Below are 27,136 nucleotides of genomic sequence, written 5' to 3' on the forward strand. Positions count from 1 at the left end.
CAGGCACGCGCCACCATGCCCAGCTAATTTTTTTTTTGTATTAGTAGAGACGGGGTTTCACCATGTTGACCAGGATGGTCTCGATCTCTTGACCTCGTGATCCACCCGCTTCGGCCTCCCAAAGTGCTGGGATTACAGGCTTGAGCCACCGTGCCCGGCTATTTTAAATTTTTAAAGGAACTTCCAGACTGTTTTCCACAATGGCTGTACTAGTTTACAATCCCCCCAGCGTGTGTAAGTGTTGCCTTTTCTTCACATCCCTGCCAAAACTTGTTTTCATTTGTCTTTTTTATAATAGTCATTCTAAGTGGTGTGAAATGGTACCTCATTGTGATTTTGATTTGCATTTTTCTGTCCTTTGGGATGTTGACCATTTTTTCATATACCCATTAGCCATTTGTATGACTTCTTTTGAGAAATAAATGTCTATTAAGGTCCTTTGTCCATTTTTAAAACTGGGTTTTTGGTTTTTTTGTTTTGTTTGCTGTTAAGTTCCTTATATATTCTGGATAGTAACCCCTTGTCAGATGTATAGTTTCCAGATTTTCTTACCCATCCTATAGTTTGTCTGTTTACTCTGTTTAATAGTTTCCTTTGGTGTGCAAAAGTTTTTTAGTTTGTTGCAAACTCATTTGTCTATTTTTGCTTTTGTTGCCTCTGCTTTTTAGGTCTTATTTAAAATATCCTAGCTTAGCCCAATGTCATGAAGCATTTCTCCTGTGTTATCTTCTAGTAGTTCCATAGTTTTTGGTTTCCATGTAAGTCTTTAATCTACTTTAAATTGATTCCTTATGTGGTAAGAGGTAGAGATTTAGTCTCATTCTTTTGCATGTGGTTGTTCCACTTTCCCAACAGCATTTATTGAAGAAATAGTTTCTACCCTAATGTGTGTTCTTGGGACCTTTGTCAAAAGTCAGTTGGCTTTAGGTGTGTGAATTTATTTCTGGACTTTCTATTTTGTTTCATTGGTCTTTGTGTCATTTTTATGCCTGCATCATTCTGATTTTATTATTATACATTTGTAGTGTATTTTAAAGTCATGTAGTGTGATGCTTCCAGCTTTCCACTCAGAATTGCTTTGGGTATTCATTTGTTTTTTCTGGTTTCATATGAATTTTAGGATTTTATTTCTATAAAGAACACCATTGATTTGGTGTGTGTGTGTGTGTGTGTGCGCGCGCGCGTGTGTGTGTGTGTTTTAATTTGTTTGTTTTTTTGTTTTTTTTTAGACAGAGTCTTGCTCTGTCCTCCAGGCCAGAGTGCAGTTGTGCAGTCTTGGCTCACTGCAACCACTTCCCAGGTTCAAGTGATTCTTCTGCCTGCCTCAGTCTCCTGTGCAGCTGGGATTACAGGTGCCTGCCACCACACCTGGCTAATTTTTATATTTTTCATAGAAACGGGGTTTCACCATGTTGGCCAGACTGGTCTCTAACTCTTGACCTCAAGCATTCTGCCTACCTTGACCTCCCAAAGTGTTGTTTAGTATGGCAATTTTAACAATATTATGTTTTCCAATCTATGAACATGGGATGTCTTTCCCTTTATTTGAGTCCTCTTCAGTTTCTTTTGTCAAAATTTTATAGTTTTAAATGTAGAGATATTTCACCTCTTTGGTTAAGTTTATTCCTAGTTTTGTTTGTTTGTTTGCTATTGTAAATGAAATTGTTTTATTTTTCAGATAGTCCTTTTTGGTGTAGAGAAATACTACTGATTTTTATATGTTGACTTTGTGTCCTGCAACTATATTTGTCCAAACAGTTTTTGGTGGTATCTTTTAAGTTTTCTTTCAATTCCTACATTTGAACAATGTAGGAGTTAGGGTTGCCAATCCCCCATGTAGTCAAAAATCCACATACAACTTTTGACTACCAATAGCCTACTATTGAACAGAAGCCTTACTAAAGTAAGGTAGAGAAAAGAAATATTGAGAAAATCATAAGAGAAAATAAATTTACAATACTATCCTTATCAATACCAAAAGTTTACATCATCTGTTTACAAGATTATCTGTCTGAAATGACAAGCAATTGCAGCTACAGACATCAATCTACAGTATATATTGAGTAATTCAATTCAGTTCTTTTTTGTAATGTCATGGCTTTTCTCTGTTTCTTGGGACTATCACTTCTGGCACTTTGTGTTGGTCCCATGGTGTTAATTCAGGGTTTATGGCATTGCACTAAACACAATGAAAAGACACAAGAATAAGTGTAACCAGGGGAGCATACCCAGCTTCCAGTTCCAAAGAGGTTCTTGGCCTCTCTTACCCTGAAGAATGGGGAAAGGGGCCCCAGAGGCACGGTGAGTTTGCCGTTCAAATAAATATCGTGGACCCAGAGAGTTTTGCAGAAGAGCGATTTATTAGACAGACAGAGAGAGAGCATGTGCCCATGCTGTTGTGGGAGGGAAATCCAGAGAGGGATGTACATTCAGGTAAGGAGCAGCTGAAGTTTTAACCCTCAAGTTATTCCCTCCCCATTCATGTTCTCATCCAATGAGAGGAGTTCTTTCAAACTTCCTCTGGAGTGATTGATCTTTGACTCTAATACCGGATTGGCTACTTGATCCACAGCCCTGAGTTACAAAGCCTCCTCCTCCCAGAGCTTTTGGAGGGATTTTTTTGGGACAAAGGAGCCCCACCTGGCTTCCCCTACCTGGCCCACGCACCGGAAACCTAGGCAAACAGCTTTACATTTGAAACCCCTCTGGTCCCCAGATGGAGGTGTGGAGATGGGAAATTTCTGCCTTTGAAACCACGCCCCTCGCAGACCCAGGAAGAGAAGTTTCTTTAACACAGTCCCTCAGTGCCCTCTCTGAATAGGAAAGTCCAACTGCTGTTGGGACATGGGCGTTGATCACTCTCTAACTACTTCCTGCTGAATTGGGGAGTAGTAGAAGGGGCCCTGCAGTTGAGGTTTCCTCCACAGGGGAGTCTTCTAGAGGTGCAGGTTGATCCAGAGGTCCACAATAGAACTCATGAGCCAAGGACATCCAGGGTTCCATTTGCAGGACCATTTATAGCCTCATGGCCTTAATCTAGAAGAAACGAATTTGACAAGAAGGTTAAAGATGAGAGGCCCGAAGGCCAGCAATGATAGAATGGTTGTAAAAGGGTAGAGCCAGGACAGCCAGTAGTTAAACAGCTCCAGGATCCTGTTTCTTGAAGGTCTTTAGCCCTGTGTTCTGTTGGCCCCTGAGTTCTTTACTTAAACTAAGTTAAGTAGCAGCATTCTTCTCCTAAAAAGAGATAGGTTCCTCTGTTGGCTGTTGGCAGATCCAGGGCCCTTTTATTTTAAAGAACCACAGCAACTAAAGAGTTAAGCCGCTTCTGCAGAGTTACGAGAGAATTAGCAACCTTTTCCATGTTATTATTTAACTCCTGAGATTGCTTTTAGTAAAACTGAGTAGAGGTAGTAATTCCTCCAATGCCAGTACCAAGTTCTTCTATTATTCCAGCCCCCACTATGAAAGGAGTAATTGGGGTTTGAGTATGGCGTGGCCTTGGCAAGAGAAGACTCTGCACCTGAGAGTCGTTGTAAATCGTCATGAAGGGGGACACAAGGAAGGAGAAGAAGCATATTTCCCCAGGGATCTTGTTCAGGCAGCAGCAAGCTGAGGTGCCACAAACAAAGAATAAGTCTGGTGCTAAGCAGTTGAGGCCTGGAGGTAAGGCAACCCAGTTTTGGCATAGGGAAGCATTGGAGTTTTTTTTTTTTTTTTTGAGTTGGAGTTTCCCTTTTGTTACCCAGGCTGGAGTGCAATGGCGTGATCTCGGCTCACCGCAACCTCTGCCTCCTGGGTTCAAGCAATTCTCCTGCCTCAGCCTCCTGAGTAGCTGGGATTACAGGCATGTGCCACCATGCCCAGCTAATTTTTTTTTTGTATTTTTAATAGAGACGGGGTTTCACCATGTTGACCAGGATGGTCTCGATCTCTTGACCTCGTGATCCACCCGCCTCGGCCTCCCAAAGTGCTGGGATTATAGGCGTGAGCGACCACACCCGGCCCATTGGAGTTGTTAGTAGAATTCACACAAGTGAAGTTTGAGGTAGATGGAATTTGTAGATTGGTGACCAAGGGGCCTTTAAGCTCCGTATGATTTGAGGGAGACTTTATAAGATGTAGGCCAATCCATAGGGGTGATCGCATAGAGTCCACAAATAGTAAAGTCAAGAGTGATAGTCCTGTTAATGCCAGGATGTAAGTTAGACTCATGATGAGTTACTTTCCTGGGCATCTCATCAGAAGAGCAGATGTAGGTCCTCTAAAGGCTCACAGGTGTACGAAGGGTCATCTCCTGGAACTTCAGGCTGTGGAGTGGAGTGCCTATGATTTTCTTCAGGAGGTGTCCAAGGCTTCAGCTGAGTGTGATGAATCCACGAGTTAATTCCCACCATCTTAACTGCTGTTGGGGTAGACAGAATAACCAAAAATGGTCCTTCCCAAGATGGGCCTAGAGAGAGAGAGTCTTAGGGGAGACACTTAACAAGCACTAAGTCTCCAGGGCAGAACAACTCTTTCCCTTTTTCCCTAGGGTGACCTTCAGGTAAGGTCCTAAGAGCCTGTTGGTAACTTAGCCAAGGAGGTTATATCCTTTAATAGATCTGCTGTTTCCTTGTCTAATAAGAGATCATTAGTAAGAAAGTGCTATCCATAATGTATCTCATAGGGGTTGAGTCCTATTTTCTGAGGAGAGTTTCAAGCCCTTAAGAGTGCTATTGGTAATAGAGAAGGCCATGGGAGGTGGGTTTCCTGTGCCGGTTTCTTTAGGTGTCTCTTAAGAATTTCATTCACTTTTTTCACTTTCCCTGAGGACTGAGGCTTCCAAGCACAGTCCTCATAGAGATGATACCGTATTCCTAACACTTTGGAAATTCCTTTGGTCACTGCAGCTTTGAAGGCAGGGCCATTATCAGTTTGAAGACAGCAAGGGAGTCCGAATCTAGGGATTATTTCATCAATAGGACTTTTATTACCTCTTGGGCTTTTTTCTGTTCTACAGGGGAAAGCCTCAACCCAGTTTGTGTAGGTATCTACATATACTAACAGATACTGATACCCCTGACACTTAGGCATATGGGTAAAGTCCATTTGCTAGTCCTCACCTGGGCTAATGACAGGTTTGCTGTTGTTCCCCAGGAGGAAGTTTGTGATGTGCCAAAGGATTATTTTTCTGGCATATTTCACATCCTTTGACTATTTGTTGGACAGCCTTGAAGAGACCTTTTTCTGTAAATATAGATTTGGCCATTCGATATGTATTCTCTATACCCTTATGGAAGATTTGATGTAGGGTCTTAAGTACTTTCCACTGGCTGCAGCCGGTAGGAGTACTTTTCCCTCGTCAGTAGCTAGCCACCCTGAAGGAAAAAGATTATGTCCCTGGGAGATTGCCCACTCTGCTTCTTCTGATGAGTATTGAGGTCTAGTTCCCTGGAGGGAGTTTTCCCGTATTAAAAGTCCTTCTATAAATTCTTGTCTAGCTGCCCTTTTTGCCTCTAGGTCAGCTCGGCAATTGCCTTCTGCTTCCTTCTCATCTCCTTTCTGGTGACCTTGGCAGTGTAAGACTGCTACCTCTTTGGGTTCTTGGATAGCTTGTAATAAGTCTAAAATTTCCTTATGATATTTAATGGGAGTTCCTGCTGAGGTTAGGAACTCTCTTTCCTTCCACATGGCTGCACGAGCATGGAGAACCAGATAAGCATACATGGAATCTGTGTATATGTTTATTCTCTTTCCTTTTCCTAATTTTAGAGCTCAAGTGAGGGCTACTAGTTCTGCCAGTTGAGCACTACTTCCAGGAGGAAGGAAATTACTTTCAGGCATTGTTTGATCACTGACTACAGTGTATCCTGCCTTCTGAACTCCATTTTCCATCAATGAACTTCTGTCAGTGTATAGGTTAAGGTCAGGATTGTCTAGAGGAGTTTCTAAGAGATCCTCTCGAACCGCATAGTTCTGGGCTATAACCTGCTGACAGTTATGTTTCTCTATTTGCCCCTTCCTCAGGAAGAAAAGTAGCTGGATTGAGGGCTGCACATGTACGCAGCTGAAGTACAGGCCCTTCAAGCATTAAGGCCTTATATTTGAGTAAGCGGTTGTCAGAGAGCCATAGGCCTCCTTTAGAGGCCAGAATTCCAGCTACATCATGTGAAGTCCATACAGTTAGATCTTCCCCTGCGCTATTTTAACAGCTTCTGAGACCAATATAGCAACTGCAGCTACAACCCGCAAGCAGTGTGGACAGCCTTTTGCTACTGCATCAATTTCCTTGCTTAGGTATGCCACTGGTTGTGGCATCATCCCCCGAGTCTGGGTGAGAACCCCCAGTGCCACTCCTAACTTTTTCGTAACATACAGAGAGAAGTCGTTCCCTATAGGAAGGCTTAGAGCTGGAGGCTGCGGTAGTGCCTGCTTTAGGGTCTGAAAGGCTGCCTCAGCTATAGGGTCCCATTGTATTAGATGGGTGTTAGCTTTTTGGGTTTCCTTAATCAGTGTATAGGGGTTTGGCCGTTTCACCACATCTGGGAATCCACAATCGGCAGAAACCAGTTATTCCTAAGCAACTGTTTTAAAGTTTTTGAATGGGGGAAGGCCAGTATGGGTTGGAGACATTCTCCATCAAGGGCCTATCTCTTGCCTACAAAGTTGGGCTTTTGATTTGCAAAGCTTATATCCACAGGTGGCTAGAAAGTTTTAAGAGGTCCTGGGTGGCCTGCTGACACTGGGTTTCTGAGTTACCAGTTAAAAGTAAGTCATCCATATATTGAAGAACCAGGGTACCTGGATGTGAAAAATGACTAAGGTCCTGAGCTAGAGCCTGGCCAAACAGGTGGGGGCTATCTCGAAAACCCTGGGGTAGGTGAGCTGAGAATTTTGGTCTAAAGGATTTTTAAAGGCAAACAGAAACTGGGAGTCAGGATGTAATGGAACACAGACCTTAATGGCATCCTTAAGGTCTAGGACATTAAACCATTGTGCTTCTCCTGGTATTTGAAAGAGCATACACCCCATACACCTACGGGTTGGGTATGGCTGGGTATAAAGGGATTACAGCTTCATTAATAAGCCTGAGGTCTTGCACTAGCCTCCATTGTCCATTAGGTTTTAGTACTCCTAAAATTGGAGTATTACAAGGGCTGTTACAGACCCTGAGCTTTTAAAAGTTCCTTACAATATTTCGTAGCCCCTTTTTGGCTTCCAGTCTTAGGGGGTACTGTCTTTAGTAAGGAAAAGAGGTGGGATCCTTTAGCCTTATTCGAATTAGGCAGGCATTCTTTGCCCACTCAAATAGTCCCTCCATTGCCCAAACATCGGGATTAATCCCTTCTTTAAATAATGGGCAGCAGAGAGGGAGTTCCTCCCTGACGATGTTCATATAGATAATGGTTCCTGCTCTGGCTAATAGGTCCTGCCCTAGTAAGGGAGTGGGACTTTCTGGCATGATGAGGAAGGCATGGGAGAAGAGCCTATCTCCCCAGTTACAGCTTAGGGACAGGGAGATATATCAGGTTACTGCTTGTCCTAGGACTCCTCGGACAGTTACAGACTTGAAGGACAACCATCCAGGACAGGAAAGCAAAACTGAGAAGGCTGCGCCAGTATCCAGAAGATTGACCTCCTGGCCCTCTACAGTTAGCTTTACCCGGGGTTCAGTGAGGGTGATGGCTTGTGCTGGCACTTGCCCTGGGAACTCTCAGTCCTGCTGTTGGGTCATCTGGTTAGCCACCTCAGGCCCTGGGAACCTTTGTCCCCTGGGACAGTGTGCTTTCCAGCGATCCCCTTGGCACAGTGGGTGAGGATGAGGAAGTGGTCCATCCTCTGGGGACAATCTTTCTTAAAATGTCCCGGTAGGCCGCAGTGGTAGCAAGCGCTGCCAGACTGGCAGCTAACCCAAGCCTTTCCCTCTTCTGAGCCCCTTGGGTCTGCTTGCCTGAAGTTCATGACTGGGGCTGCGGCCTTTCTATTGTCCCTCCTGTCCTTTCAGCCTGTTGCTCCTGGTCTCTATTACAGAACACCAAGGTTGCTAGATTTAGTAATGATTCTAGACTCTGTTCTGGCCCCAGGGACAACTTCTGGAGTTTTCTCCTAATGTCTGCTGCTAATGGCATGATAAATTTGTCTTAGTATTAGCTGATCCTCGATGGAGTCTGGTGACAGGGGAGTATACTTTCTTAAGGCCTCCTGTAGCTGCTCAAGGAAGGCTGTTGGGTTTTCTTCCTTTTCCTGAGTTATGGTGGATAACATTGCATAGCTCATGGGCTTTTTCCTGGTTTGCTTTAATCCCTCAAGTATGCAGGTCAATAGGTGCCTATGCCTCCAGTCCCCATGTTCTGAATTAGGATCCAGCGAAGGTCAATGCTAGGAACTGCCTGTCTATCTGTAGGGAATCTATCCTTCTCCTCTGATGTCATTTGGTCATTTACTTGACTAAGGTATCAGGTGTTCCCAGACTCTCGAGCCACTGCTAGAGCAGCCTCTCTCTCATCGCTGGTTAGGGTCTAAGCAATAACATGATATCTTTCCAATTCCAAGGACTGACCCAGGCCCTCCAGAACATTTATGTACTCCGGTCATCTGAAAATTCTTTAAGTCTGCCTTGATTTGCTTTAAGTCAGAAAATGAAAAGGGAATATGTACTTTGGTTGGGCCAAATTCTCCTCCTCCTGCCTGTAGGGGGCAGAGTTGGGGCATCCTAGTAGCCTGAGGTGCCGTGGCCGTTTTGGCCTTCCCTGACTCCTCTAGGGTTATAGGAGCTGAGGAGACCTGGTCAGTATCGGTGGAGGGACGTGCCACAGGGAGTCCTAAATATGGAGGTAGTCCTGAGGAGGGGCCAATAGGGCATAAGTTACAAGCCTTACATAGCTGAGGATTATCCCTTAGAGAAAAGAAAACTTGCACATAGGGGACCTCAATTCATTTACCTTCCCTCTTAGAGAACAGGTCTAATTGTAGAAGGGTGTTATAATTTATACTTCCCTTAGGAGGTCAGGTTTCTCCACTCAGCAGAGGATAATGCTGCCATGCTGTTTGGCAGAAAAAAAAAATGAGCCACTTCTTCAAAGATTGTGGGTCAAATTGGTCCCATTTCTCCAGGATACACTTTAAGGGTGATTTTGCCTTGGAAAGAATAGCACCCATCTGAAATTGAACACAGGGATCCCTGCATCCCTGGTTATTCCTTGTAACTGCTAGCCCTGGGGTGTCCCCCAATTACAGCACCTTGCAGTTTCCTTATGCCCTAGATGCGTGATCACCTTCTGGGCCCTACTGTGTGCCAGGTTTAATCACGCTTACTGGCATCATGGTTACACCCTCACTGTCTAATGTCCTCTTTGATTACCATAAGGACATGGGGACTGCTGGCCTTAGTGGCCCTGTACCAGTGTGTCCCTGAAGAACTAGGCCAGTGAGGCTTGGGTGATGGATGCCAATATTCCCTAGCAAGAGTTCAATTAACATAGGCCTGACCATAAAACTCCCACAGGAGAATAAACTCCTTGAGAAGGGCCTCTAAGCACAACAATCTTACAGAAGGTGATGGCTGGCCACATGGCCAAGGCTGGAACAATGCCCTCAGTACCCGGGCCTTCTCCCCTGCCCCACTCTCCATTCTAGGAATATGCCCTAGGATTGGGGGGCCTGTAATTAACTATTTGAGCCTCAGACCAGGTCTAACTATGGTATTCTAGATGGAGAAGTTCTGCTATATGGAGAACCAATCCTAGGCAAGTCAAATTGTACGTCATTGGATTCTGGCACCACTCAGTTGGATTGGGAAATTGCCAGTGACAAAAAACAAAATGTCCTAGAGCCTCCAATACCCACTGATAGACTCTGGCTCTGTGAGGACATAACCTCGCACAGTGGACTAAGGGAACTAGCCCTGTGTATTTATACTGTAGAAGGTCCCCATAGGCATAAGCCTGAGGACTCAAAGTCCTAGCAAGAAGGGTAATAGCCTCATGTATTGGAAATATCTTAGAGGAAGGAGCCAGGAGGAAGTTTGCCTCATGGATATCTGGACCCAGGAGGTTGGGGTTTGAAAGACTGGGCTTGGCTTGCATAGGCGACTTTTTCTTAAGAGGTCTAAGCAGGGCCACAACGTCAACCGGACTGAACCGGGAGTTTGGGACCGCAGCTCTTTCCTCCTGCGGACCCTTGGCTTGGCCCAGAGAAAGAAAGAACAGTAAGAAAGGGAAGCTGGTCTGTTCCCAGAAAGCCTGACACGCATGTCTTTAGTCTGGCAGCCATGATAGTCACACTTAGATGACTGACAGGTGCCCGGTTTTTACCTCCTTAACAAATTTAAAACAAGGGAAAGGACAGATTAGCAAGCTAAAGGGGTTCGGTATCACTCACTGCTCTGAAGTCCAACATCTCCCGGCTGGCTCATCAATAGATGTAATGAGGGGAGTGTACCCAGCTCCCAGTTCCAAAGGTTCTTGGCCTCTCTAACCCGGAAGAAGGAGGCACGGTGAGTTTGCTGTTCAAATAAATATCGTGGACCCTAAGAGTTTTGCAGAAGAGCGATTTATTAGACAGACAGAGAGAGAGAGACAGAGACAGAGACAGAGAGAGAGAGACAGCTCCCATGCTGTTGTGGGAGGGGAGTCCAGAGAGCGATATCCGTTCAGGTAAGGAACAGCTGAAGTGTTAACCCTCGAGTTATTCCCTCCCCATTCATGTTCTCGTCCAATGAGAGGAATTATTTCAAACTTCCTCTGGAGTGATTCATCTTTGACTCTGATACCAGATTGGCTACTTGATCCACAGCCCTGAGTTACAGAGCGCCCTTCTCCCAGACCTTTCAGCAGGATTTTTGTGACAAAGGAGCCCAACCTAGCTTTCCCTACCTGGCCCACGCATGGGAAACCCATACAAAGAACTTTACATTTGAAACCCCTCTAGTCCCCTGATGGAGGCATGGAGCTGGGAAATTTCTGCCTTTGAAACCACACCGCTCACAGACCCAGGAAGAGAAATTTCTTTAACAGTCCCTCACAAGGACCACAAGAGATCACTTTTTACTGTGATATGCAATATATTGGAGACACTACTGCTCATTTGGAGATGATTAGTATCACAGTGTATAAGGAGATAACACTTGAGCTCACCTTTAAAGTAACAAGAGATAGCTACAAAATTATTATAGTATATACTACAGATAATTCTATGCTGATATGATTTAATACTGCATCTTTATGCTTACATTTATCTTGACTGCAAATGGCAACATGTACAGTCTGTAAGTGTGCATAAGCTTTGATAAAAATTAACCTTTTATAATAGATGTATGTATATTTTATGGTAGTAAATGATAAAATAGACTAGTAGCTACATATATCTTTTGCATTCATGACATACCAAACTTTTTCTTAATTTTTTCAGATTTCTAGGCTATACAGTTTGTGAGTTTTTCAAATTGTCAGAAATCTCCAAAAATTTTTCCAATATATTTATTTTTAAAATTCGTATCTAAGTGGACTCACACAGTTCAAATCCATGTTGTTCAAGGGTCAACCAAAAAGATCATATTGTCTGCAAACAGGGACTGTTTGACTTCCTGCTTTTTAATTTGGTTACCTTTTATTTCTTTCTCTTGCCTAATTGCTCTGGCCAGGACTTTCAGTACTATGTTGAATAGAAGTGGTGAAAGTGGGCATTGTGTTTTGTTCCTGATATGAGAGGGAAAAGCTATGAGCTTTTCCCCATTTAGTATGCTGTGAGCTGTGGATTTGTTATATACGGCATTTATTCTATTGAGGTACACACCTAATTTTTTTTAGAGCTTTTATTACAGAGGGATGTTGAATTTTGTCACATGCTTTTTCTAGGTCTAATGAAATGCTCATATGGTTTTTGTCTTTCTTTCTGTTAATGTGGTGTATCACATTTATTGATTTGCATATGTTAAACCATCCTTGCATCCCTGAGATGAATCCCACTTGATCATAGGGAATATAGTTTGTAATGTGTTGTTGCGTTCAGTTTGCTAGATTCTTATTGAGAATTTTTCCATCTGTATGCATCAGGGATATTGGGCTGTCATTTTCTTTTTTCGTTATGTCCTTGCCTCATTTTGGAATCAGGGTAATATTGACCTCATAATATGAGTTTGGAAGTTTTCCCTCCTCTTCAGGAGAGGAAGAATTTGTATTTGAGGAGAATTGGTATTAGTTCTTTAAATGTTTGGTAGACTTAATAGTGAAGCCATTAGGTCCTGGGCTTTTCTTTGATGGAATGCTTTTTTTTTTTTTTTTTTGAGATAATATCTCACTCTGTCAGGCCAGGCATGGTGGCTCACGCCTGTAATCCCAACACTTTGGGAGGCTGAGGTGGGTGGATCACGGCATCAGGAGTTCGAGACCAGCCTGGCCAACATGGTGAAACCCCAACTCTACTAAAAATACAAAAATTAGCTGGGTGTGGTAGTGCGTGTCTGTAATCCCAGCTACTCGGGAGGCTGCGACAGGAGAATTGCTTGAACCCAGGAGACGGAGGTTGCAGTAACCTGAGATCATGCCATTGCTCTCCAGCCTGTGCAACAGAGCACGACTTCATCTTGGTTGGCGGGGGGAAGATTTCACTCTGTCACCTATACTGGAGTGCAGTGGCAAGACCACAGCTCACTGTACCCTTGATCTCCCAGGGTCAAGCGATCCTCCCTCCTGCTTCAGCCTCCTAAGTAGCGAGGACCACTGGCATGTGCTGCCATGCCTGGCTAATTTTTCTATATTTTGTAGAGTTGAGGCTTCCCTATGTTACCTAGGCTGGTCTCAAGCTCCTGGGCTCAAGTGATCCTCCCACCTTAGCTTCCCAAATTGCTGAGATTACAGGGGTCAGCCACTGTGCTTGGCTAAAGACTTTTTATTACTGATTCAGTTTTCCCATTAATCTGTTCAGATTTTCTGTTTCCTCATAATTTAATCTTGGTAGGTTATATGTGTCCAGGAATTTGTTTTTCTATGTTATCAAGTTTGTTGATTTATACTTGTTCGTAAGTCTCTTATGATCTTTTGTATTTCTGTGGTATCAGTTGTAATGTCCCTTTTTTCATCTATGATTTTAAGACTTCTTTTCTTTCTTAGTATAGCTAAAGATTTGTCAGTTGGATATTTTCAAAAAAACCAACTAATTTTTTGACCTCTTGAATTGTTTTTGTAGTCTTTATTTTATTTCAGCTTCGAGCTTTAATATTTCCTTCTTTCTACCAATATTGGATTTAGTTTCGTTCTGTTTTTCTAGTTCCTTGAAGTGCATTGTTGGGTGGTTTACTAGAAATTTTTCTTCTTCTTCTTTTTTTTTTTTTGAAGGAGTGAAGCAGTATCTTTCTTCTTTTTTGATGTATGCATTTATTGCTATAGTCTTCCCTTTAAAATTACATTTACTGTGTCTCATAGGTTTTGGTATGATGTCTTTCCTTCTTGTTTATCTCAAGGAGATTTTAAATATATCTTTATATTTCTTCATTGACATTTGCTTGTTTGGGAGCATTTTGCTTAATTTCCATGTATTTGTTAAGTTTTCAAAGTTTTTCTTGTTGACTTCTAGTTGTATACTATTGTGATCAGAAAAATAGACTTGATGTGATCTATCTTCTTAGATTTGTTGAGACTGGTTTTATAGCCTAATGTGATTTCTCCTGGAGAATGTTCCATTTGTAGTTAAGAAGTATGTGTATTCTGCAGCTGTTGGGTGGAATATTCTGTAAATGTCTGTTAGGTTTTCATTTAGTCTGTGATACAGTTTATGTGTGATGTTTCTTTTTTCTTTGTTCTTTTTTTTTTTTGGTCTAGATTAGGGGAGTCCAATCTTTTGGCTTCCCTGGGCCACACTGGAAGAATTGTCTTGGGCCACACATAAAATACATTAACAATAGCTGATGAAATTTTTTAAAAAATCTCAAAAAAGTCTCATAATGTTTTAAGAATGTTTATGAATTTGTGTTGGGTCACATTCAAAACCATCTTGGGCGCATGTGGTCCACAGGCCTCATGCATTCCTTGAGGTGCATCATTGCACCTCAATGAGGTTGGGCAAATTTGGTCTAGATAATCTTTCCATAGTTAAAAGTGGAGCATTGAAGTCCCCTACTGTTATTATATTACAGTCTATCTCTCCCTTTACCTCTAATAATATTTACTTTATATATCTGGGTTCTCTGTTTTTAGATAGATGTATGTATTCATAGTTTCTATATCCTCCTGTTTAATTGAAGCCTTTATCATTATATAATGACCTTCTTTGTCTTCTTTCACAGTTTTTGACTTAAAGTCTTTTTTATCTGACATGGTTACTCCTGCTCACTTAGTTTCCATTTGTATGGAATATCTTTTTCCCTTTCTTGACCTTTAGCCTGTGTTTGTCTTTAACGGTTAGGTGAGTCTGTTGTAGGCAGTATGTAATTGGATCTTATTTAATCCATTCAGCCACTCTGTATTTTTTAATTGGATAATTTAATCAATTTATATTGAAGGTTATTATTGATAGAGAAGGTCTTACTCCTGCCATTTTGTTAATTTTTCTCTGGTGGTTTTATAGATCCTTTCTTCCTTTCTTGCTCTTTTATTTACTTCTGTGGTTTGGTGGTTTTCTGTGGTGCTGAGCTTTGTTTCCTTTCTCTTTCCTGTTTGTGTCTCTGCGGTAATTTCTTTCTTTGTGGCTACCATGGGGCTAACATTACGAGTCTTATAATAGAATGTTTTAGGCTAATAGCAACTTAACTTTGGTTGCATTAAAATACTCTAGACTTCTCTCTTTTGATGCTGTAATTTACCCCTATTGTGTTCCTTAAATACTACTTATAACTGTCATGGGTTTTGACCGTTTGACTTTAAACCTTTGTACTAGAGGACTGAGATACTTACATAGCATCATTACATCACTGGGCTAGTCTGAATTTGATTTATTAATTCACCTCTACTGGTGAGTTTCGTGTTTTCACGTCTTTTCATCAAAGTAATTATAATCTTTTTATTTCCAGTTATGCCACTCACTTAAGTGTTTCTTGTAAGCCTGGTCTAGTGGCAATGTATTTTCTCAGCTTTTGCTTCTCTGGGAAGGTCTTTATTTTTCCTTCATTGGTGAATGATAGTTCTGCTGGATACAGTACTCTTGGCTGACATGTTTGGTTTTTTTTCCCCAAAAATTCTGAATATATCAATATATCATCTTATTCTCTCCTGACCTACAAGATTTTTCCTGAGAAATCCAGGGGGACAGGACTGCTGCTTGACCAATTATTAGGCCAAGCATGGGTACAGCAGGGCCACACAACCCTCAATGATCTGTTTTGGGGGCAGGGCTGTCGCTAGACTGACTGTTGGGCACAGTGGTGTGTGGCCACAACAGGGTTGGGTGGTTCTACAGTGGTCTGAGGGGTAGAACCACTGTAGGAGTGGTTGTTGGGCTGGGCATGGGTGTGCATGGGTTCAGCTGGCCATCTGGCTGTGCAGTGAAGGTGTGTACCTTTGAAGGGACTGGCCAGCAGTTAGGCAGTTTCCTCCTGTGCAGATTTGGCTGTTCCTGGGGTTGGGAGGATAGTGTGCCACATGGGTTCAAGTGTAGAGATCTCAGTTGTTCCATCTGGCCTAGGCTTCAGGCACCTAGGATCGTAGTGCTACAGGCACCTGTGGGATCATGGCGGAATGATGACAGGGCTATAGGAATGGAGAAAGTCGATGGCTACTGGACCACAGGGAAGGGCACACTCTAGTAGGTCCAGTTTCAAGATGGCACTTAGTAGCAGCAGCTTAGGTTGTGAGGGTTTGGGGAAGGGAGTGCTCAAGGTGAGCTCCTACTCTCGGAGCTTTTAACTGCATAAACTCCTGACTACTCTTCAAACTGGATTCAGTGAGGACTGGGGGACCTCCTGTAGCAAGAATTTCTGGCATTTGTGGTAGCAATGGGGATCACTGGTGATCTCCAGCTTACTCTTTCTTCTTAAAAAGTCTCCCCTGGCTCCAGGCTGATCCTGGTGGGGGAAGACAGTGTGGCAGAAGCAGAATGCCTTGCTCCCCTCTCTATGGTGCTGCCCTGGGCTTTTGTCCTCCACAGGGATTTTGCTGCTCCCCTGGTGCTCTCCAAAGTACTTTAGTCATTTTAGTTGAAATATGGTTGTTTATTCATTGTTTTGGTCCCTTTTTTGTGGAGAAGATGGGCTTTAGATAACTCAATTTGGCCATCCTGCTGACATCACTCCATCTTATATAGGGCTTTATTATTATTATCATTGAGACAAGGTCTGGCTCTGTCACCCAGGCTTAAGTGCAGTATACAATCTCAGTTCACTATAACCTCTGCCACTCAGGCTCAAGCCGTCCTCCCATCTCAGTCTCACAAGTAGGTGGGACTATAGGAATGTGCCACTGTGCCTGGCTAATTTTTGTATCTTTTGTAGAGACAGGGTTTTGCCATGTTGCCCAGGTTGGTCTCAAATTCCTGGGCTGAAGCCATCTGCCCACCTGGGCCTCTCAGAGTGCTGGGATTATAGGCATGAGCCACTGATCATGGCTGCTATTATTTTTAAAGGGATTAATACATTTAAAATTTTTTAAATTTTAATTTTTATTAAGATAAATATTAATCCCCATATAAATAAAAGTTCACTGGGGTTCTCGATAATTTTAAAAAATATTAAAGGATCCTGAGACCAAAACAATATGAGAATCACTGCTCTAGATATTAAAATAACAATTAAATATATTCTAAGAATATTTTTAACAACTTTATGCCACTGAATGTGATAAGATAGACAAAATGAAAAATTCCTTAAACAATTACCAAAACAAAATTGGAATAAGCCTAATTCTATTAAAGAAATTGAACCCTGGCCGGGCGTGGTGGCTCATGCCTATAATCCCAGCACTTTGGGAGGCTGAGGTGGGTGGATCACAAGGTCAAGAGATCGAGACCATCCTGGTTAACATGGTGAAACCCCATCTCTACTAAAAACACAAAAATTAGCTGGGCATGGTGGCGCATGCCTGTAGTCCCAGCTACTCGGGAGGCTGAGGCAGGAGAATTGCTTGAACCCAGGAGGCGGAGGTTGCGGTGAGCCGAGATCACGCCATTGCACTCCAGCCTGGGTAATAAGAGTGAAACTCCGTCTCAAAAAAAAAAAAAAAAGAAAAAGAAATTGAACCCTTTATTTAAAACTTTCCCATAAGGGCTGGGTACAGTGGCTCACACCTATAATACCAGCACTCTGGGAAGTCAAGGTGGGAGGATTACTTGAGTTCAGGAGTTCAAGATCAGCCTAGGCAACATAGCAAGACCTCATCTCTACTAAAAATCAAAAAAGTTAGTCAGGTGTGATGGTGTTCATCTGTAGTCCCAGCTACTTGCAAGGCTGAGGTGGGAACATTGCCTGAGTCCAAGAGATTGAGGCTATAGTGAGCTATGATTGTGCCACCGTACTCCAGCCTGGGCAACAAGTAAGACTCTGTCTCAAAAATAAAAAATAAAACCTTCCTACCAGGAACACACTGTAAACCCAGATGACTTGATTGGTGAACTCTTCCAATCATTTAACGAGGAAATAACCCAAATCTTACACAAATTCTTACAGAAATAGACATGTAGAGAATATTTGCAATTCATATAACCTTAATTCACAAAGGTGACCAGCATATTACAAGAAGGGAAAATTATAAGCCTATTTCTTTCATGAACATGGTAGAAATTCTAAACTAAATAATAGTGAATATGTTTAAAAATCTATATAAAAAGATGGTACATCTTGACCAAGTTGAGTTTTTCCCAAGAATTCAATGTTGTTTTATCATTCAAAAATTATTCAATGTAATTCACCTTACTAATTAGAAAAAAGGAGAAAAGCGGTCATCTCAATATATGGGGAAGAATAGCATGTGATAAAGTTCAGCACACACTAATGATTAAAAAACAACAACGAGAAACCCTTTTAGCCTGTTTTCTATAGGAAACCTGCTTTAATTTGATGAGTGGTATCTGCATAAATCTCACAACAAACATTACACTTAATGATAAAATACTGAAAGCATTCTCTTTAATGGCAGGGTTACAGACAATAAAAACTTACTGTCATCACTGCTTTTCAGTATGTCCTGGAGATTCTAGCCAGAGCATTAAGGCAAGAAAATAAATAAAACAGCAAAAATAGGAAAGAATAAATAAAATTCTCATTTTAACAGATGACATGATTCTGTGTGAATAGTAATACATTTATAAACACAATAGTCCCCCATTATCCATGGGAGATACATTTTTTCTTTTTGAGATGGAGTTTCACTCTTGTCACCCAGGCTGGAGGGCAGTGGCATGATCTCAGCTCACTGCAACCTCCGCCTCCAGAGTTCAAGTGACTTTCCTGTCTCAGCCTCCTGAGTAGCTGGGATTACAGGCGCCTGCCACCATGCCTGGCTAATTTTTGTATTTTTAGTAGAGATGGGGTTTCGCCATGTTGGTCAGCCTGGTCTTAGACTGCTGACTTCAGGTGATCCGCCTGCCTTGGCCTCCCAAAGTGCTAGAATTACAGGCATGAGCCACTCGCGATACATTTCAAGACTTCCAGTGGTTGCCTGAACCTACAGATAGTACAAAACCCTATGTAAATACTGTGTTTTTTCCTATAAATACATATCTATGTGAAAGTTTAATTTATAAATTAGGCACAATAAGAGATTAACAATAATATTAATAACTAATAATAAAATAGAACAGTTACAACAAAATGCCAGCATCACTATTCTTGCACTTTGGGGCCGTTATTAAGTAGAATGAAGATTACTTGAACATAAGCACTGTGATAACCGCAACAGTGCATGATTTGCATATCGGGAGGAACAGAATGGAACAGCATGAAATTTGACCACACTATTCAGAACAGTGCAAAATTGAAAATTTATGAATTGTTTATTGGTGGGAGTTTTGATTTAATATTTTCAGACCACAGTTTACCATGGGCTACTGAAATCACAGAAAGCAAAACCACAGTTAAGGGGGGACTACTGTAATGACTTGGATTCTATAATGTTTACTGATGGTTGATAGCATTTCTGTCATTTTGACTTTGCCTAGTTCATTCCCAGAGTGTAGAAATCTCTTTAGTATGTGGAAGCAGGAGTATGTGGAAGCATTTTGTCATTCCTCAAGTATATGCAGCAAAGATCAAAGATCTTTTTTTTTTTTTTGCTATTACTTTTCTTTCTCTGCAGGTCCTATCTGACTCCTGTACGGGATGAAGAAGCAGAGTCTTTACGGAAAGCACGCTCCAGACAAGCTCGGCAGACACGAAGATCTACTCAAGTGAGTGTGGCTTTTTAAAATGTCATTTTGTCTGTCTACCATTCTGTTGGAGGTACAGTCAAAACTTAAATATCCATTTTCAACTGCTGATTTAAACACACACACACACACACACACACACACACACGGTTTGGTGGGGTGGCGCATGCCTGTCATTCCAGCAATTTGGGAGGCCAAGGAGTTGAGACCAGGAGGACTCATGACTTGAGGTGAGGACCAGTCTGGTCAACATGGTGAAACCCCGTGTCTCTACTAAAAATATGAAAATTAGCCAGGCATGGTGGCAAGTGCCTGTAATTTCAGGCACTTGGGAGGTTGAGGTGGGAGAATTGCTTGAACCTGTGAGGTAGAGGTTGCAGTGAGCCAAGATTGCACCACTGCCCTCCTGGACAACAGAGCAAGACTCTATCTCGAAAAAACAAAACAAAACACACACATGAAAATGATTGCCCTATTCCAGCCACAGTCTTAAAAGTTTTCACTATGTTGAATCTTACACTACTTAGAATCAAATGAATTTACAGCTACATCTACCCATTCTCACCAATATTCCTCCAGGCTTAGAACAGATTTCTCTTTTCCTTCACAAGATTAATTATTCCACTTGTGCTCAAACACCTTAAGAATCCCTGTACATCCCTATATCCCCACTACATTTTAAGAATCCCTAAGGGAAAAGAGTTTAACAATTCCTCAAAATTTTAAACAAAGAGTTACCACTTGACTCAGCATTTCTACTCAAGAGAAATGAAAACATATGTCCATATAAAAACTCATATATAGATGTTTATAATAGCATTATTCATAATAACTAAAAAGTAAAAAGCTAAATGTCTATTAACTAATAATGAATGGATAAACAAAATATGATATATTTGTACAATGGAATATTACTTGGCAATAAAAAGAATGAAGTACTGCTCCATGCTACAACATGAATGAACCTTGAAAAAACATTATGCTAAGTGAAAGAAGCCAGACATAAAACACTCCATATATTATGATTTCATTTATATGAAATGTCCCAAATAGGCAAATCCAAACAGACAGAAATTAGATGAGTGCCAGGGCTGGGGTGAAGGCTGAATGAGGAGGGACTAATAATGAGTGTGTGGTTTCTTTTTGGGGTGATGAAAATGTTATGAAATTAGATGTGATAATTTTAAAACTCTGTGAATAAACTGAAAACCAAGGAATTGTATACTTTCAAATGGTGAGTTTTATGATATATGGATTGTATTTTAATAAAGATGTTAAAAAAGGAATCCCTGAGGGAGTCATTGAAGGGAGTCAGTTTAAGGGAATATGATATAGTCTACATTGTGTGTGTGTGTGTGTGTGTGTGTGTGTGTGTGTGAGAAAAATCACCATGCAGAGAACTGATGGTAGGTAGAGGTGTGTTTGCCAAGCCTAGAAGCAAGAAGACTTGCTGGGAAGCTGTATTGTAGTCCCCAGATTACAAGGGTATGAAATCAAGTTGTAATGGTAATGAGAATCGAGAGAAGTCTATGAATTTGTTATTTAAAGAAGCAGAGAAAGATGAGCCCATGAAACAGAATGAAAAGAAGCAGCAAGAGAGGTGAAAAGAAAATCAGAAAATAGTAGCAGCATGGAAGTGAATAAAAAGTCCATTTCCAGTGGAAAGGAGAAGTTCCATACTTGTTTTTGTTTGTTTGTTTTGTTTTGTTTTGTTTTTTGAGATGGAGTTTTGCTCTTGTTGCCCAGGCTGGAGTGCAACGGTGCAATCTCGGCTCACCACAACTTCCACCTCCTGGGTTGAAGCGATTCTCCTGCCTCAACCTCCTGAGTATCTGGGATTACAGGAGCCTGCCACCGTGCCCAGCTAATTTTTGTATTTTTAATAGAGATGGGGTTTCACTGTGTTGGCCAGGATGGTCTCAAACTCCCTACAGAGGTCAAGTAGGAAATCTGATCACTGGAAAAGAGACATCATATATGGCAGCAAAAACACCCTTGTCTTCCTTGACTCTCCCAAAGTAGGTCATGTATTCTTCCTTTCTTTTGACTTGATGATTATTTGTCTGTTTCCTCCATTAGAATGTAACCCCCATGAGGACCAAGACTGACTATGTTTTTTAGTTTTGTTTTATTGTGGTGAAAAATACATAACATAAAACTTACCAGTTTTACCATTTTTAAGTTTACAGTTTAATGGCATGAAGTACATTCATATTGTTGTATAATTATCACCACCATTCATCTCTAGAACTTTCTTCCTGTTCCCAAACTGAAACTTTTTATCTATTAAATAATTACTCCCCATTTCCCTCTGGCATCTCTCCTTACACTTTGTATGAACTTCACTATGCGAGGAACCTCAAATAAGTAGAATCATATGGTATTTGTTCTTTTGTGTCATATTTTACTTAGCATAGTTATTAAGGTTCATCCATATTGTAGCAGTGTCAGAGTTCCTCCCTTTTAAAGACTGAATATTTTAGTCTTTTATGGATACCGCATTTTGTGTATCCATTCATCTGTCAATGGACATTGGGTTTCTTCCACCTTTTGGATATTTTATGCTGCTATGAGAATGGCTATACAAATATCTCCCTGAAACCCTGCTTTCAATTCTTTTGAGTATATACTGAGAAATGGAATTTGCTGGATCATATGGTAATTCAATTTTTAATTTTCTGAGGAACTGCCATACCGTTTTCCATAGCAGCTGTACCATTTTATTTCCCATCAGCAGTGTACAAGGGTTCTAATTTCTCCACATCCTCACCAATGTTTGTTTGTTTGTTTGTTTGTTTTTATGAGATGGAGCGCCAGGGTGCAATGACATGATCTCGGCTCACTGCAACCTCTGCCTCCAGGGTTCAAGCGATTCTCCTGCCTCAGCCTGCCAAGTAGCTGGGATTATAGGCGCCCATTACCACACCTGGTTAATTATTTTTGTATTTTTAGTGGAGACAGTTTCACCATGTTGGCCAGGCTGGTCTCGAACTCCTGACCTCAAGTGATCTGCCTGTCTTGGCCTCCCGAAGTGCTGGAATTAACAGGTGTGAGCCACCATGCCCAGTCTGTTTTTTTTATAATAACCTTCCTAATGGGTGTGAAAAGGAAGACTGACTATACTTTTGCTCATCTTTTGTACCAGCATACTGTAAATAAATCAATATATACTTATCGAATAAATAAATGAGTGAGAAATCATAGGGAAAGAGAAATTGCTCTGGGATGATTTCAAGTTTGTTTATGAAGGAATGGGAAAAGATAGGGAAGTTGCTGGAGAGGGGCATAGAATTGAAGGTGGGAGAGACAGAAACATAGAAATGTTTTAGAGGGAAAGATTCGGTAGAGAGAGAGTGACAAAACTTGAATAAATCTTTGAACTCCTTGAAATGTGTACATAATTTTTTAGAAGATTTTATTAGCTTCTCTGTAGTCTTCATGAGATTCTCAAGGAGGCCACTGACTCCCAAAGAAAGTAAAATCTAAGCTTCTTAGCATAGCTTACAAAATGTGTCATGGCCTAGCCTCTGCTTGCTTTCCTAAAATCAGCTGTCCTCATTCTCCCTCTTTCCTCCAACTTTCCCTTTGTTGCAGGCTTCATCTTTGCTAAGTTACCTACAGATTCCTAAGTCATCCATGGCCTCTCTTGTTTCTCTATCTTTGTATATGCTTCTACCTATAATTCCTTTTCTCCCTCCCGCTACACAGGTTCTTTTTACTCTTTAAAACTCAGTGTTAGGTTTTCCTCTTACGTACTCCTGTGTTTCTGTTTTAGTACTTACGTTCTCTCATTATACTTGTCTGTTTTCTTATGTCTTTTCTGGTACACTAAAAGGTTCTTGACAGTAATCATTTGATTTGTCTTTGTAGTTCTAGTGCCTAAAGATACTTAATTCTTTATTAACAGAATGATTGAGTGAATGAATGAATAGTAAAAAAGCAGGGGGTGGGAGGGGAAGCAGGTTGTGGATACAGTACCTGATCAACTACCTTCCAGCTTTGGAACTTCCTTCTTCTGAGGACTCATGCATCTAACTACTTGAGTTGGAATCAGCTCACACTCTTTCTAAACTGCTTTTCTCCCTTCTCCTGTAGTTGTGTCTTCATTTGCCTTTCTTCTGTCTTGCTGCTCCTATGGTGGGGGTAACATTAATTGTTGGAATATCCCTATATGATTCCTAGAGTTACTTGGGAATTGATGTTAGAGAAAAGCTAGTCTTGTCAGGAAATGGGTGTATAAAAAAAAGAAAAAAAAAAGCTAGTGTAAGGGTTTTAAGAGGTTTTGTTGTTATTCTAGTCTAGCTCTGAATTTTCATCTTGTTGAACCAGGTTTTTCTTTTTTTAAGTAAATTTTTTTTCCAGTATCTGCTGTTTAGAGTATCTCTGTTGGTAACCATTTGATCTTGGGAGGGTAGGAACCTTTCAAGTAAAGATACTGAGAACTATTTGGTATGGAAAAAGTACATCTATAACAGGCAGACATTAATGTTGACCTATTTTCTGGAGATCAAACCAGAAAAACCAAAGTATTGCATTCAAATGTACCTAGACTCAGGCCTGGGTTCTTTGTACACTGAGGTGCTTATTTTAAGCATACATTGCTTGAAATGGCCTCATTATCATTTTGGGGGCTTCATTTTGGGATTTGATAACTATTTGATCTTTTGGGGAATACTCCTGCTCAGTCATCGAGAGTTACTCCATGGTTGGTATGAAACAGCCCTGATCTTGTGATATTTTCCCAGGGTGTCACCCTAACAGATCTTCAAGAAGCAGAAAGGACTTTCAGCCGGTCGAGGGCAGAGAGGCAAGCTCAGGAGCAGCCTTGTGAGAAGCCCACAGACACTGAAGTGGGGCTTGAGGGGAGCCCTGAGAAACATGAGCCCTCAGCAGTCCCAGCAACGGAAGCTGGGGAGGGCCAGCAGCCCTGGGGCAGGAGTCTGGATGAAGAGGTGAGCTCATTTTTGCTGGCATATACTGTGATAAAAGCAGGGTAATTAGTTTGGGAAATATCCTCTTCACTGATAGTTCAAAGGCTATGTTCTGCCTTGCAGTGGACAACTCACTCTGTATGCCTGTCTTTAGTTGGCAAACCTGTGTGACAAAAATTTAGAGGATGTCAGTCCTTAAATGACCATTTTTTTCTTCTGAGAGTTCACTGATGCTTTTGAATAAATGTCCTATTCTAAAAAGAGAGGTCACAGTATAACAAAATGCAAATAAAAATGTAAGCATGTATTGAGTATTTACTCAATACATGCTTACTTTATGCCAGGCACTATTTTAAGTTCTTCATATGTATTAATTCATTTAATTCTCATAACCAACCCTCTGAGGTAAATATTGCTATTTCTATTTTATATATGAGAAAACTGAATCACAGAGGTTAAAGACATTTAAGCCCAACATTTCACACAGCTAAGAAGTGGTTAAGTCAGAGTTTGAACATAGGCAGTCTGACTTGCTCTCTTAACCACTAGTGTATTGTTTTTCAAACTCTTGCAAACCTAAGAGCTTACAAAGCACTCGTGGGTGTCACTGTTGGGAGGGACATTTTGATTTATGTTTCATTGCTCTAGTGGAGTTGGTAATCAAAGGTTTAAGTTTATATTTAGGGTGAACATAACTCCTGGTTTACTTAAGGTGGTTCCAAGTATAACTGTTGTATTTGTGTAATTATTGTTACCACTCCTTTGCACTCTCAAAAGTGTCCCAGTTTGGACTGATAAATGTTATGGTCACTGTGGTTATAGAAGAAAGGAATCTCCTTCTTGCTTTGACTCTGAATGGCTAGATTCCATAAACTGAAGTTCTATTTTGTATTTTGTTTGTTTTATAAGCTACTATTTATTGAGCACCTATTACCAGGTATTCTAAGCACCTAATGCACATTTTCTTATTTAATCCTCATAATTCTCTCTGAAGAAGGTGTTATCTCTGTTTTATAGATGAGGATGTTATGGCTCAGAAAAGCTAAGTATCTTATTCAAGGTCACACAGCTAGTAAGTGCTGAAGCTAGAATTTGAACAAAGATCTGTCAGACAACAAATTTACTACATTTTATTGTATCTGTCTTTATAAATCACAAAAATTTGTACAATCGCTATGCCATAAATTTAACGTATAGTAAGAATTTATCTATCTCTGAGTCTTCTATAAACCAAGTTAAGACTTATTGTTAGGCTCTATCTGTCCTAACTCTCAGGAAAGAAACAAAAACAAAAACACTACAAAAACGAAAATGGAAATTTTAGAAAGCCTAGTTATGGCAAACTGGTAGAGTGTTCAGAACTTGGTAGGATACTCACATTTGTTCTCTGTTCTCAGACAATTCCTACATTTTGCTGCTTCATGCTCCTGAGCTTTTTATTATCCTACATAAACCTTGCCTTTCAGCACTCTATCTTAAAAAAGGCCATCATGCCAGGCGCGGTGGCTCACGTCTGTAATCCTAGCACTTTGGGAGGCCGAGACGGGTGGATCACGAGGTCAAGAGATCGAGACCATCCTGGTCAACATGGTGAAACCCCGTCTCTACTAAAAATACAAAAAATTAGCTGGGCATGGTGGCGCGTGCCTGTAATCCCAGCTACTCAGGAGGCTGAGGCAGGAGAATTGCCTGAACCCAGGAGGCGGAGGTTGTGGTGAGCCGAGATCGCGCCATTGCACTCCAGCCTGGGTAACAAGAGCGAAACTCCGTCTCAAAAAAAAAAAAAAAAAAGGCCATCATTCTTATTTTCATTCCAAGATCAAAGGAATTTTTATTTACATGGTTAATGCTATCTAGTACCCTTTGGTCAATTTATGAATGATTTACTTGGACTGCTCTCAACATGATGGGATTCTCAGAGTAGGAGTCCAGCAGCTGGTTTTTTGCTGTCTAGTTATTTATTGAGTGCTTATTACCAGGTACTCAATATTGATCATCATCTACTCATAAGCCTCTCAATATGAAGAAAACTGTTGAGAACCAGCCCAACCCCGTACGTGGGTGCCCTTAGTCCCAGCAGTGATGAGGGATTGAGAAAAGGAAATAAAGACAGAGACACAAGAGTAGAATTTACAGCATGGGTCCACGGAACCAATGCAAGAGTGGAAAATGCATTGGCCCTGAGCTCTGGGCTCCAAACACTTTTATTATGTGTATAATCTCATTGATCTTATGGGCGTGGAAGGGGAGGGTAAAGGAGTAGGTAAGAGTTGGGTGGAGAGCACTTGAGATCCTTCTAAGACATGCTAAACTAGTGCTCTGAGCATTTAACAGCATTTGAAATCCTTCTAAGACATGCTAAACTAGTACTCTGAGTTTATCACAGATTGTTATCAGGGTGCGGCTACATCAGCAGTATAGCAGATTAGACTACACCCAGTGCATCAAGGGGCTTTTATCTCCGGAGCATTGAGGACATAGAGCAATTAAAGTCACTCCATATTCGGAGAACCTAGGCAGAGCCTGAGGTGTTCCGCGATCTCTGCCCTGCAAAGCTTTTCTCCTCCTTGCCAGCTCGCATCTGTAGAGACCCTCCCCGATCTTGTGAGCACAGGTCACCTCCCTTCTCAGAGATCTTTGCATAAGCCCTCTTTATGAGACTCTTATGCAATCTCCATGTTGAGAAGGCATTTGTGGGACCAGAGCTGTATTCCCTGCTCTGCAACCACCCCGAGGTGTTCCCGGGGTGTTCCCGTTCTCTTGGACGGTCTTTACCTTAGGCTTCCTGTTGCCGCTTGATTTCTAATTAACTGCACCAATAATGTAGTTTAGTTCAGTGTATAAACTTCAGTGTACTCTGAGCCAAGCAAGCTTACAGTTATTTAGCTAGAATCAACGTAGGTCTCTCCCTGGCCATCTTGACCCACAAAAACATT

General features: G+C 41.4%; 1 protein-coding gene across 8 annotated transcripts in view; it reads left to right on the forward strand.

Annotated features, from left to right (window-relative positions):
* PPP1R12B (protein phosphatase 1 regulatory subunit 12B) overlaps nt 1–27,136 on the forward strand; it is a 250,173-nt gene that overhangs the window by 131,564 nt on the left and 91,473 nt on the right. For all 8 annotated transcript variants that reach the window (XM_012459462.3, XM_012459464.3, XM_012459467.3 and 5 more), the window contains 2 exons: nt 19,200–19,290; nt 24,015–24,221. In XM_012459462.3, coding sequence (XP_012314885.1) covers nt 19,200–19,290; nt 24,015–24,221 — 298 coding nt within the window. The remainder of the gene's footprint in view (nt 1–19,199; nt 19,291–24,014; nt 24,222–27,136) is intronic.

Source organism: Aotus nancymaae, unplaced genomic scaffold (genome assembly GCF_030222135.1).
Source record: "Aotus nancymaae isolate 86718 unplaced genomic scaffold, 86718_ANA_hifiasm-v0.15.2.pri h1tg000039l, whole genome shotgun sequence".
Classification (NCBI taxonomy): domain Eukaryota; kingdom Metazoa; phylum Chordata; class Mammalia; order Primates; family Aotidae; genus Aotus; species Aotus nancymaae.